Consider the following 13,215-nt stretch of genomic DNA (forward strand, 5'->3'; position numbering starts at 1 on the left):
AAAAAAAAAAAAATTTAATAAAAAGAAAATAAAAAGGTTGACAACGATGGTCCGCCTCGTAGCCCATCGTTGTCACGCGTTTTTATTTTTAGAAAATTTGCTTCTGCTTGGGACCAACGTTGTCAGGCATAATCCTACGCGTACAAATGTGTTCCCTGGGTTTCAAACTCATTACTGATTTTCTTGAGCAATATTAAATATGAAAATGTTCTATAAATTCTCCATGCTACAAGTTCAACAAGAAGTAATATATTTATAATAATGATAAGAGAATATAGAATTGAATACGAAAATTCGTTTTTACGTGTATAAGGTAATTTAATTGGAGAATGCTGCTTAACTACTCAGTTGTCTGGACACTCGCGATGCCGGTACCGTACCGTCTTACCAAATACCGGTAGTCGGTTATAGTCGCTTTGCGTCTGACCGTACCGGTAGCCATACAATCACTCATGAAAGAATGGGAGATACGGATAGTCTCGTAGAATATAGACTACTGAAACACTCTCTGCGCCTGCCCCATACCGTACAGCCGTAACGTACCGATCCAGACAAATGATAAATCGCCCGTGCTCAAACCATTTATTTCAATCCATACCTCGATCCTAGTAGAATATAGTGAGTCGAGGTATGGATTGAAATAAATGGTTGAGCACGGGCGATTTATCATTTGTCTGGATCGGTACGTTACGGCTGTACGGTATGGGGCAGGCGCAGAGAGTGTTTCAGTAGACTATATTCTACGAGACTATCCGTATCTCCCATTCTTTCACGAGTGATTGCATGGGTACCGGTACGGTCAGACGGTACCGTACCGGCATCGCACGAGTGTCTGAGCAGTTAAGCAGCATTTTTCAATTAAATTACCTTCTACACGTAAAAACAAATTTTCGTATCCAATTCTATATTCTCTTATCATTATTATAAATATATTGCTTGTGGTTGAACTTGTAGCATGGAGAATTTATAGAACATTTTCATGTTGAATTTATTGGATATTGCTCATGAAAATCAGTAGTGAGTTAGAAACCCAGGAAACACATTTGTGCGTGTAGGATTAAGCCTGACAACGTTGGTCCCAAGCAGCATCAAATTTTCCAAAAATAAAAACGCGTGACAACGATGGGCCACGAGGCGGACCATCGTTGTCAACCTTTTTATTTTCTTTTTATCCAATTTTTTTTTTTTTTTTAATTTTTTGTTTTTAATTTTAATTTTTTTTTAAATTTTTTTTTTTGTTTTATTTTTCAATTTTTTTTTAATTTCAATTTTTTTTTTATTTCTTTTTTTTCAATTATTTTTATGTTTTTTCACAACTATTTTTTTATTTTCGCTTTTTCATTTTATTTTTGCATTTTTTTTTTAAATTTTACACGTGACAACGATGGGCCACCATAGTCATGCTAGTTTATCAGTTAAACTTTTAAAAGTTTGAATACCTGCGATGACCTATAGATATTTTTGTATAATTAGTAGGCTAAGTAATAGTAACGTCCCATAATTATATTTCAATTATTTTATTAATAAATTCTGAACACGACACCGTTTAATTATTGGTTAACATTTTTTACGTCAGTATCTATTTTTGAATCGCATTGCGATTATATACTAGACGCTTTGCTTCACTAGGAAATTTTGCCCAAAATAAAAACAACCGGCTATTCATATTGTCACATCGCATTGCAATAAAATATGAATCCTTGAGGTTTTGCTAAAATTGTTGTGGTTGTTATTTGTCTTGTTGATCGGGCGAATTTTTATCCTTTGCAACTAATGAATCAGTGGATAGGTTGGTGAGTGGGTGGTATAGGTAGATATGTTTGCCCATTCAATTGTTCTCTTATATGTATTTTTAGATGGACCTGACTCAAATTCATAAGATAAATGGATTCTAGATATATATATTTCATTTATATAGACTCTTATAGAGCTAAAAATGAGGTCGATGATGACTCCACGTAACTGTCATTAATGCGATATCGCTCAATATAGGCAGTTGAATGGAATGATTGGATTGCTAGTTTCGCGAGATTTTCCTCATCTTTCGCTCAGACAGACATTATCAATCAATTTTCAGTCTTAACGTAACTTCGGATCATGGCGTTTGATTCTTAAAATATTCGTAAACATATTCTTCACTCAGAATTATCCAACGCTGATGAAGCTTTAGCCATGAGATATTATTGCAATCTTACATACTTACAGAATTCTATTTCAAAATATATAACAATTAATTTTATCCTGGAATATCAAAACATATACTTATTTTGAATAAACCGGATATTAAGTTACATTCATTGGCTAGATAATTAGGATTGAGTTGATTCACCTCTCAATACATCATTATTGCTTTAACTACTTTCATTCAAGAACGTGCCTCGCGTACAGTCCTGAGGTATATTATTTTAAATATGTGATTTAACTTGTGTGACCTTGCGTTCGATTAATTGGTCATGGCTATGGTATAAAAAACTTTTAATGATTAAAATTAATGCTCGGGTTGAATTCATCTCTTATATTAGGTGTTATTTGTACACCATTAGTTGATTACTAACACGACTTAAGTGGCATATTAATCATTTTTGTTCGCCTTGTTTTCAATTCAGAGGCACCCCACATATACAGAGGTCGCATCGATGGCAATGGCTCTGAGATGGCGTCGCAGCCCCCTGGCTTCTGATCTAGCATTGGTCGTGTAAAGTGTAAACAAATGTAAAGAGGAAGCTGGGATCTGTCTGTAAAATGAAATACATGGAAATTCCTACATACAGTATTTCAGAATACCGTCATATAGCGGAGACTCTAACGAAGGATTAAGTTGTGAACAATGAAAGAGTGGGTTTCGAATGATGTGAACTGTTTTTGCATGGCACAACGTTCGATTAGAAAGTATTCCTTGAATTTTTCACTTCTATTCTTTGCAAAAAGGTTAGGATACCCATGTAGTAGGCCTAGCCTACTTTTAGGTCCCAAGTTTTAATATCATTTGAAGTTCTAAAAACTTTGCGAAATTACCTACCGAATTGTTTGCGTATCTTGTGTTTTGTGTTGGTGGAGTTCACTTTAATTATCAATCTACCTAATAGAGAATTGCCTGTTCGTAGCAGCTTTTATCCGCATATCACGTGTGGGGTACTTTTATTGCTGCAACATATACTTAATACGTTTGGGATTATGACCTGAAGTTAATTTTTAACGAAACGACTAACATCGATCGATTTACCAACAGCAATTGGATACTATATATACACGAAACCGGGATATTATGGCTCGCTGTAATTGATTGAGGATCAGACTGAAATATTTATATTAAGTATAGTATATAAATAGAAAAATATTAGCATTTGAATAACAAGTTGGGAAAGTATGGAAAACGATGAACTAGCTGTTGTTAATCTCATCAAATATCTTATAATTTGAAAAAAGTTATTGTGATAATCTTCAAGTGAATTGTTTTAATTACTTTTCAGCTGTAATCGTGTCAGTCTACAAACAACTAAAATATAGCTTCTAGCAAAATTAGAAAAGGTGGATTTAGAAATGGCAAGGCACGGGGCTGTATACAAACTTCGATGGGTCTTCTAGGGCCTTACTATAGTCGTAGTACATTGTAGTTCATTGTACAACTACGAACCTAAAAATATAAAATACATACAAGGACTATTCCCTCAGGCATTAAATGACATGCCTTTCGGATACAGCACTCAAACCAATCTTCTTAACATAACAATCGATGTCTATTATTTCCAAAATTAGTTTTCCAGTGAAATACCTCATCGCAGAACGGAATCAACTTTGAAAACGGACGCATGTGTTCTTACGCCAGTTTTACAATCGCGCAATATGTGCGTAAAGCAAATTACATCATAATTTAACATAAGCAGAGCTATTTTGTCAGCTGCTACGTAGTTTTTAGACTAAAATTACAAAAGTGTCTTTTAAATGTCGGAAACGGCGGCACGAAAGCTGCAATTTAGCTAAAAAGCGAAGTTGTCATTCGCCAAATGATTATAACGTGTCACCGGTTTTCGTCACCATTGCAAAAATTGAAATTCAAGCATGGACTTATTATAAAAACGTTACACTTTTTCAGCCCCTGTTTTACAACCTGTTAGCAAGCTTATAGTGACGTCAAATTAGCGACATGCGAACAGTTCTAATCCATGTGATTTATGAATTGCTATCATAGTGTCCTTTCTCGAAATATGACTATTTTGTCGGTACTCCCGTAGTATGTGAACCAAGATGGCGGACACCGGAACGTTGTATGTGTACCAGGTTAGGGCTAGTACCCGAACTCGTAATAGAACTAAAATAAGGAAAATTGGAATAAAATTTTGTACTAACTCTAACCTGGTACACATACTACGTTCCGGTGTCCGCCATCTTGGTTCACATGCTACAGGAGTACCATTTTGTCGACATAAAAACAGCATTATATATAGAGATATTAGATTATTACCAACGATATATATATGTGTGATTTGTCAATGTAAACACATATCACTGCTCACTCAATGTATTGTTCACCAATTGCTTTATTTTAAGCTGAGGAATGCAAATTTGCACGATATATTTAGTATACTTCACGCAGAGACAAGTAGCTTTTCATCCCAGCACTTGCAAAAATTCAAAAAATCAATAAGCATGGCAGACTTTGTTGCCTCTTTTCCTGAGGATATAAGACGTAAAGCAGAAGAAGTAAGAGAATTCATGAAAACCAGGGTACTAAGACCACAAGTTTGGAAGAATGTTAAAGGTGTTCCGGTTTACTCGATGGAAACTGCCAAATATGCTTATGAGAATTGGACCCCTCGCAAGGGTGACGTTTTTGTTGTAACTTATCCTAAATGTGGAACAAATTGGGTTCGAGAAATTGTGAAACAAATATATTTCATAAGAGACCAGAAATCGATGGATATCATGAACGAGAGATCAAATAACCCTTTACTTGCTGCACAAGAGATATTTGATCAAGGTCCACCAGCTAAATTTATAGTTGCTGATTATTTTCCATGTCCCCGAATATTTTGCACTCACCTTCCAGAGGAATTGATGAATTTCAAGAAAATCGAAGAGATGGAGGCAAAAGTGATTTACGTTTATCGAAATCCTAAAGACATGGCAGTGTCTTACTTCCACTTTTTGCAAAACACTCCATATGCATCCGAACTAGAACATCTTAGACCTAAAGACTTTGAAGGATTTGTCCGACAATTGATAAAAGGTGAAAAATGGGATTCTACTCCAGAAGGAGAATGGTATCCTTATCATATTAAAGGCTGGTTGCAACACAAGGATGAAAACTGTATCAAGTTTGTAGCATACGAAGATTTGAAAAAGGATTTTCAAGGTGTCGCTCGAGAGCTGTCTAAGTTTCTTGGTGTGGAGAGAACAGATGATGAACTTTCGAAAATAGGACAAAACTGTTCATTCGGCCAAATGAAACGAAAAAACGTGAACACATTTTTAGGAAAGATAAATATGTTTCGTAAAGGCGATGTTGGCGATTGGAAAAATTATTTCACTGAAGCTCTCTCTAACGAAATGGAAAATAAACTTAAAGTAGAAATGGAAGGTATTGATATTACGTTTCAGTATGAGGTGAATAACGAAAAAGTCCACAGAAGTGAAAAACTAGATTGCAAATTGTAATATGAACGCATTTGCTGATAATTTTTTGCTGATTGAGAAATATGTTGTTTTTCATAATAAATTCACTTATTTCGTACAACTTGCCTCTTATTTCATCAAAGGCGCAGATAATTTTAATCCCTCAATTTCGTGCAGAGTCTTTATTTGAAATTAAATGGGCTTTTGAAGCACGTTTTTCCTCGTGAACAATTTTCTCATCGTGTTCTCTAAATTGATTTTTGAACATGAGGTAGTGCTATGGGTCTTTCTGTCAATTCGGGGTCGTTGGTACAAGAAAAAAACTTTTTGCTTTTGCTACTTGACGAACTGCTTTCAATTTTGTTATTAGTTAAATATTAGGGAACCTCTTAGAACCTCAACTTGCATACGGTATATTCAAATTTTCCCCAAGTCTGATTTCCTGGGATAGCGTGCCTTTATTTCGTTCATCTCAACTACCACAGTGGAAAAAGTATAGAAAAAGTGGGGACCCCATTCTGCGTGTCTAGTATACCCAATACTATTTAACGTGCTAACGCGGAGTAACCCCAACTGACTCTTCAGAGGTCAGTGAGCACAGAATAGATTGTAATGCCAAATGTTCGTATAATATTGTAAATTTGCACAATCGAAATGATTTAAATAACAGATAACGCTATACACTTATAATCGCAATGCAAGTATACGTGGTGAAATCAAAGTCTAACTAACAAAAAACGACAAAACAAAGACGATCAATCAACACTTGAGCTAGGATGGGAAATACGTCATCAACTTTTTCGCATATAACGTTGCACAAAAATATCATAAAGGAAACGAATTAAATCGCCGATCTTGTTCCAGAAAAATAACATGCACTTTCAACAATAAGTGGTTAAAAGTATTAAATACACAGTAACTATCAATATGTACTCACTATTGCTGCAATAGACTCTCTTACTAATGGGATTGTGCAATATTTATTTAAAATTCGGTTGTTAATTTTACTATCGTCTCGTTATATTTTGTATTCTCGTTTTGTAGCAACGCTTTTTTGATAAATAAACGACGTGGTAATTATTTAAGTAAGATTTACGGGCATAGTTTTTATTAATGATTTGAGCCCTGATGTGGCCCGAGTGTGGTACGCCCAGAGAAACCGGAAAGCCCACTCATCTTTCGGGGGGCCACAGTTTTTCTCTGCTCCGAGGTTTTGACTAAACCATATCGGTGTTTTGATTCATGAACTAATAATTAAGTGAAACAATGAATATAGAAATAAAAATGGAATTTTGGACAGACTTTGCATCAGTTGTACATGCGGTAGTGCTTTCACCGAATATCAGAGGCCCGGGAGGGTTAAACTCGGGTTGAGTTTTCGCAATCTCAATCTATGACGGTTTCTTCGGAAATGATTCATTCAGTTTCTCATTACATGCATAATAAAAAAATAACGACAATGGATTATAACTCCAAATTTTTTTTTAATTTTTTTATGTAATACTGGCAAAAATCAAACTGCAGCGCTTCCACAATACGACACAGAAAATTAGGTTTTCTTCCACACGCTGGTTTCTTGCATCACATCACTTGCATCGCAGCGCACTCTCGATTCATTACATAATAATAAATCTGATGAGTGTATTTTGAACCGATTGAATGATTTCAAGATTTGAAATAAACACAAATACATAGCAACCCGCTGTATCAAGTGGTATTAGTCAATTTGTCAAAAAGTCCTGTTTGAACTAGCGTGCAGAGTCTCGACACTAGCCCAATTTATTAATTATTTATCAATTAATTATTACTCAGCTACGTCCTGAAATATGCTGCAAACGTGACCAGTGGTTTATATACTGTCAGATTTTATATTTCCAATTCGGAGTTTGGCACTCTAGCAAATCACATCGCAAGCATGATCAGAATTATCGAGTTGAGATTTATTGTAGGCAGGGGAAGCTGTATCTATTGCCATAAAGTATTTTTCATAAAAACATGAAAACTTCATAAACCTTTAGATTAGTTATTTTTCTCAATTAGATAGCGACTAAATAAATGTTAATTAAACGACGAATCAACGCAATAACGTGTAATGAATAAAGTCTGACTTGGGAATTTGGACGAAAGATGGATGTAGACCTACTTTATCAACGCATAGGATTTGAGAATTCAACTAATCTATTTATTAAAGATCATTTCTTTTTTCCTAAAACATAAATCATCAAATATATAACTTGTTTTTGAAGGTTGTAAATTCTATTATTAGTTTATATTCTTTAACAGCATTGTGTATATTAATTTATAAGGTCACTGACATGACCGACTTTATTGCTTCTTTACCCAAAGATATAAAACTTATTAAAGTAAAAGAAGTGAGTGAATTTATAAAAAATAGGATACAAAGACCACAAGTGTGGAAGGTATTCTAAATATGTTGTTCTATGGAATCAGCAAAATATGCGTATGATAATTGGAACCCTCGCGAAGGTGACGTTTTTGTTGTAACTTATCCTTGATGTGGAATAAATTGGGTTCGAGAAATTGTGAAGCAAATATATTTCATAAGAGACCAGAAATCGATGGATATCATGAATGAGCGATCAAACAACCCTTTACTTGCTGCACAAGAGATATTTGATCAAGGTCCACCAGCTAAATTTATAGTTGCTGATTATTTTCTATGTCCCCGAATATTTTGCACTCACCTTCCAGAGGAATTGATGAATTTCAAAAAAATCAAAGAGATGGAGGCAAAAGTGATTTACGTTTATCGAATGAGACATGGCAGTGTCTTACTTGCATTTTATGCAAAATACTCCGTATGCCTCCGAAGTTGAACATCTTAGAACTAACGAAATTGAAACGTTTGTGCGACAATGGTATACTTATCATATTAAAAGCTGGTTGCAACACAAGAGCGAAAACTGCGTTTGTGGCTTACGAAGATTTGAAAAAAGATTTACAAAGGGTCACTCGAGAAATAGCAAAGTTTCTTGATGTGGATAGAACAGATGAGGAATTTTTCAAAATACAAAAGCGTTGTTCGTTTGACCAAATTAATAGAAAATATAAAGAACATATTTAGGAAAACTGAATTTGTTCCGTAAAGGCGATGTTGGCGATTGGAAAAATCATTTCAGCGAAGCTCTTTCTGAGAAAATGAATGAAAAAAATTCAAGCGGAAATGGCAGAAGTTGATATTGAGTTTCAATATGGAAATAAATAACGAAAAAGTAAATAAAAAAAAGATTTCAGATTGGTAATTGTAGTGGTCAACTCTTTTATTGTCTTGCTTAGAAATATCATGTCATAATTAAAATATCTATTGCATTCTGTTCTGTGTTTTGCATATTTATATATATTAATCAAAATGAAATATATCCCTCCAACCATCTGAATGACATTGATTTGCTTGCATTTTGCTCGAAAGCTTTACAAAATAATTGCTAAAAACTGCAGTAAATTGTTTCGAATGCAGGCAGATATCAGTAGAACGCAAAGTCTCAAAGAACTCTCTTAAGAGAAATTGATTTCGATTACGAAATGACGTCAAATATGTTATATGCACGATTTTCACAATTCCCGTTTCATTAAAAATATTTTAAGTTAGTAACTCAAAGCATTTCATGAAGAAATACGTTTTTAGCAATACACATATTCAGTTATATTACTCAGCTACGTCCTAAAATATTCTGCAAACTTGACCAGTTTATTTGACATTACACTTTCGAAGTTTGGGTTCAAAAGCAAATTAATAGCGAATTTCCACATTGCCACGTCAATAAAAAAAAGAACGATGAATGCAATGTGTGCACGCAGGTTGTTGTCGGCTTCAAGCCTTGTAAGGCTAAATCAAGTGTGAAAAACGTAATTTAAAACCCTTGGCATATTAAACATATGCATACATATTGGTGCCAATAGTCTATTTCCAGTTTGTACCTCATTAGTTATTACTGTTTGACCTGAAAGTCTGTCTACAAGATTGAAAGCAGACAGAAATCACATCGCACGCATGATGGTGATTGAGATTTTTATGTAGGCAAGAGCAGCTGTGTCTATAGCCATAAAGTATTTTTCATGCAAATTTTACCATTTGATTAGGTTTTTTCACTTGAATAGCCACAAAGTAAATAGTAATAAAACGACGAATCAAATCAATAACGTCTAATGAATAAAGAATACTTTGGGAATTTGAACAAAGAATGGATGTAGGCTACTTTATCAACGCGTAGGATTTGAGAATTTAACTAATCTAATTTATTAAATATCATCTCTCTCCCCTAAAATATAAATCATTAAATATATAATTTGTCTTCAAAAATTGTAAAACTATTATTACTTTATATTCTATTATAGCCTTGTTCATACTCATTTTTAAGTTATAAGGGCGCTGGCATGGCCGACTTTATTGCTTCTTTACCCAAAGATATAAAACTTGAAGCAGAAGAAGTTAGTGAATTTATGAAAAATAGGATACTAAGACCGCAGGTTTGGAAGAACGTAAAAGGTATTCCATATTTTTCTATGGAAGCAGCAAAATATGCGTATGGGAATTGGACCCCTCGCAAGGGTGACGTTTTTGTTGTAACTTATCCTAAATGTGGTACAAATTGGGTTCGAGAAATTGTGAAGCAAATATACTTCATTAGGGACCAGAAATTGATGGATATCATGAATGAGCGATCAGACAACCCTTTACTTGCTGCACAAGAGATATTTGATCAAGGTCCACCAGCTAAATTTACAGTTGCTGATTATTTTCCATGTCCCCGTGTATTTTACACTCACCTTCCAGAGGAATTGATGAATTTCAAGAAAATCAAAGAGATGGAGGCAAAAGTGATTTACGTTTATCGAAATCCTAAAGACATGGCAGTGTCTTACTTTCACTTTAAGCAAAACACTCCATATGCATCCGAACTTGAACATCTTCAAACTAACGACTTTGAAACGTTTGTCCGACAATTAATTAAGGGCGAAAAATGGGATTCGACTCCAGAAGGAGAATGGTATCCTTATCATATTAAAAGCTGGTTGCAGCACAAGAGTGAAAACTGCATCAAGTTTGTAGCTTACGAAGAGTTGAAAAACGATTTCCAAAGGGCCACTCGAGAAATAGCTAAGTTTCTTAATGTGGATAGGACAGATGAAGAATTTTTCGAAATACAAAAGCGTTGTTCGTTTTCCCAAATGAAAAGAAAATACAGAGGAAAGCTGAACTTGTTCCGTAAAGGCGTTGTTGGCGATTGGAAAAATTATTTTAGTGAAGCTCTTGGAGAAGAAATGGATAAAAAACTTCAAGCAGAGATGGAAGAAGTTGAGATTGAGTTTCAATATGAAATAAATAATGAAAAAGTAAATGAAAACAAGGCTTCAGATTGTGAATTGTAGTGGTAGACTCTTTTATTCTGCTGTGAAATATCATGTCAAAATTAAAATATCTATTGCATTCTGTTCTGTGTTTTGCATATTTACATAGAAAGAGAGACGAGCGAAATACGCTGGAAGTCGTTTCTATGTAATCGTCACCTGTATCTCGTTAAGTCATTTTTACAAAACGAAAAACAACTATTTTCAATTTTATAGTTAATTTTTTAATGTGTGTGTCTAATTCCTGTCTATATGTGTGAAATTCAATATACCGTCTTTGTATGTTTTTCTGCTTATACGATTAAATCCCGAGTCTTGCATACCGAGCCCTTTCGTTTTTTCACCTAAAGGTGTTAGGAGTAGGGTAATCACTTTGGTATGTGACAACCTCCGAATTAATAGTTTTTATTCAAAAATAAAAATGCAGTTCGGCCACAACAGAGACCGGCAAGAGTTATGTACGGTACTACTTAGGCTTACCATGTATCTGACGAAAAAAACGGGAGAGAGATTTATTATTTGTCAACCAGAAAAACAAGCATTGCAACGGAAATAAAAATATACAACAATGAAGTTATTCGGTATAGACCGGGAGGAGCGATACGATCATACGGTCATCAGGATCAGCTCCCTCCATATTCACTATTTTATATTATGAATAATATTTTTTGCTTGCAGAGGGATGTAAAAGTAATATATAAGAAGCAGTGGCGTAGCATCCACCCCCGCGGTCGCGGGAGGGCCCGCAGCGCAAAGTTGCACGAGAGTATCACAAAATATGAATATAAAAAGCACCATTGGCGAGTTGTACATAAATAGGAGGAAAATGATTTCTAAGGAATAGTACTAGATTAATATATCAAGTCAATTCAATCTAAACACAACTGGCATTTGACATTGCCAGTTGTGTTTGAGGATTTATTTTAATGTCAAATGATTGACATATAATTAGGTTTTATTATATTTTATTGAGTAAATAGTTGATTTATATCAGACACTATGATTTGAGAAGCCACTGTCTACAGATGCGAAAAATTTTCACATTTTAACAGGATGTACCATTGAGTTGGTAGTATTCCACAACCATAATGGTGGAATGAGACCAGGAGGAAATTATTCAATGATGTCTAGAACCACAGTAGGCCAGAACGAGTTGTGTAATATATACAGGAAGTACTCAAGACATGTATGCTCAAAAGGAGAGTATAAGCTGCAATATACTATACATATTATATATGTTAATATACCTAGGATAGGACCCGTTCGATCAAATATGAAAATATGATATAATAGACATACAATTTGTAATAATGAGTTTCAATTTGAATGACAGAAGTACAATGTTAGGTGACACCACTTATTATATACACTTGGAATAATACAAAGTCTAGATCGGTGGTTCCCAAACTTTTTGTACCATCGCCCTCCTACAGTACTTTATAAAACTTCATCGCCCCCCGGCACTGCAAAAAAAAATTGAAAGTCTGAAACGAATATATTACAGACCAAATAAGAAGACAAATCATATTTTATAGTGATTTTTGATGAGATGGATTAGCTTGGTGTTCTTCAGCGAGTTTTTTATTATATCTAAAGTTACCCTGTTTACTGATGGAAAGGCGATTTCGTTGTTTTGATAGCAATAGCAGCACGGCTGAAAACCTCTCTTTCACCATATCAGAGGTCGGGAATGGAAGAATCCAGGGTTCTACCTCCTCAAAAACCGCCTTGTACTTTTATAAAACTTATAATGATGATTTTCGTACATCTCATTCATTCCTACAGCCTGATGACCTTCACCAAAATAAATGATATATAACGGTCTTCGGTAAAATTCATTCCCGATTTCTCATCCTACCACGTCCTCCAGTCTGATCGATCAACAGTCCATAGAAATAATCAGCCATTTGTTTTTGGATTCGCGGACTCGAGTGGCCCAGGGGTCGGCAAATTTTTTGTCGCTCGCGGGACAAAATTTAGGGTTGTTATTTTTTTGCGGATCGCATATATTTTTTGGAAGTTAAAAACGGAACATCGTGCGAAAACTGCGACAATTTGTGAACTCCACTCAGTCGTCTTATTGAAAAATTATCACAATGACATTCAATGTGAAACTGTCTTGTTGTTGCATCACGCTTGGTAGCATCACGACGACAAGATTGGAAGATCACTAATCCAATTTTTTTGCTAGTTCTTTGTAATGTTCATTTTCGAGATTATTTGTTCGCACAA

At 34.7% G+C, this 13,215-nt stretch overlaps 2 protein-coding genes across 2 annotated transcripts; both read left to right on the forward strand.

Annotated features, from left to right (window-relative positions):
• The first annotated feature begins 4,476 nt into the window (after nucleotides 1-4,476).
• On the forward strand, nucleotides 4,477-6,776 carry LOC120333033 (amine sulfotransferase-like). Its single transcript, XM_078119119.1, has one exon. The coding sequence runs from the start codon at nucleotides 4,648-4,650 to the stop codon at nucleotides 5,653-5,655; it is 1,008 nt and encodes a 335-aa protein (XP_077975245.1). The 5' UTR covers nucleotides 4,477-4,647; the 3' UTR covers nucleotides 5,656-6,776.
• Nucleotides 6,777-10,008: 3,232 nt separating this feature from the next.
• LOC144431257 (amine sulfotransferase-like) lies at nucleotides 10,009-11,272 on the forward strand. The gene has a single exon (XM_078119120.1). The coding sequence runs from the start codon at nucleotides 10,009-10,011 to the stop codon at nucleotides 11,002-11,004; it is 996 nt and encodes a 331-aa protein (XP_077975246.1). The 3' UTR covers nucleotides 11,005-11,272.
• Nucleotides 11,273-13,215: the final 1,943 nt, after the last annotated feature.

Source organism: Styela clava, chromosome 13 (genome assembly GCF_964204865.1).
Source record: "Styela clava chromosome 13, kaStyClav1.hap1.2, whole genome shotgun sequence".
NCBI classification, from domain to species: Eukaryota; Metazoa; Chordata; class Ascidiacea; order Stolidobranchia; family Styelidae; genus Styela; species Styela clava.

What these genes read in the sequence shown, in the direction of transcription:
- LOC120333033 (XM_078119119.1), top strand. Translation starts at nt 4,648, where the DNA reads ATGGCAGACTTTGTTGCCTCTTTTCCTGAGGATATAAGACGTAAAGCA.
- LOC144431257 (XM_078119120.1), top strand. Translation starts at nt 10,009, where the DNA reads ATGGCCGACTTTATTGCTTCTTTACCCAAAGATATAAAACTTGAAGCA.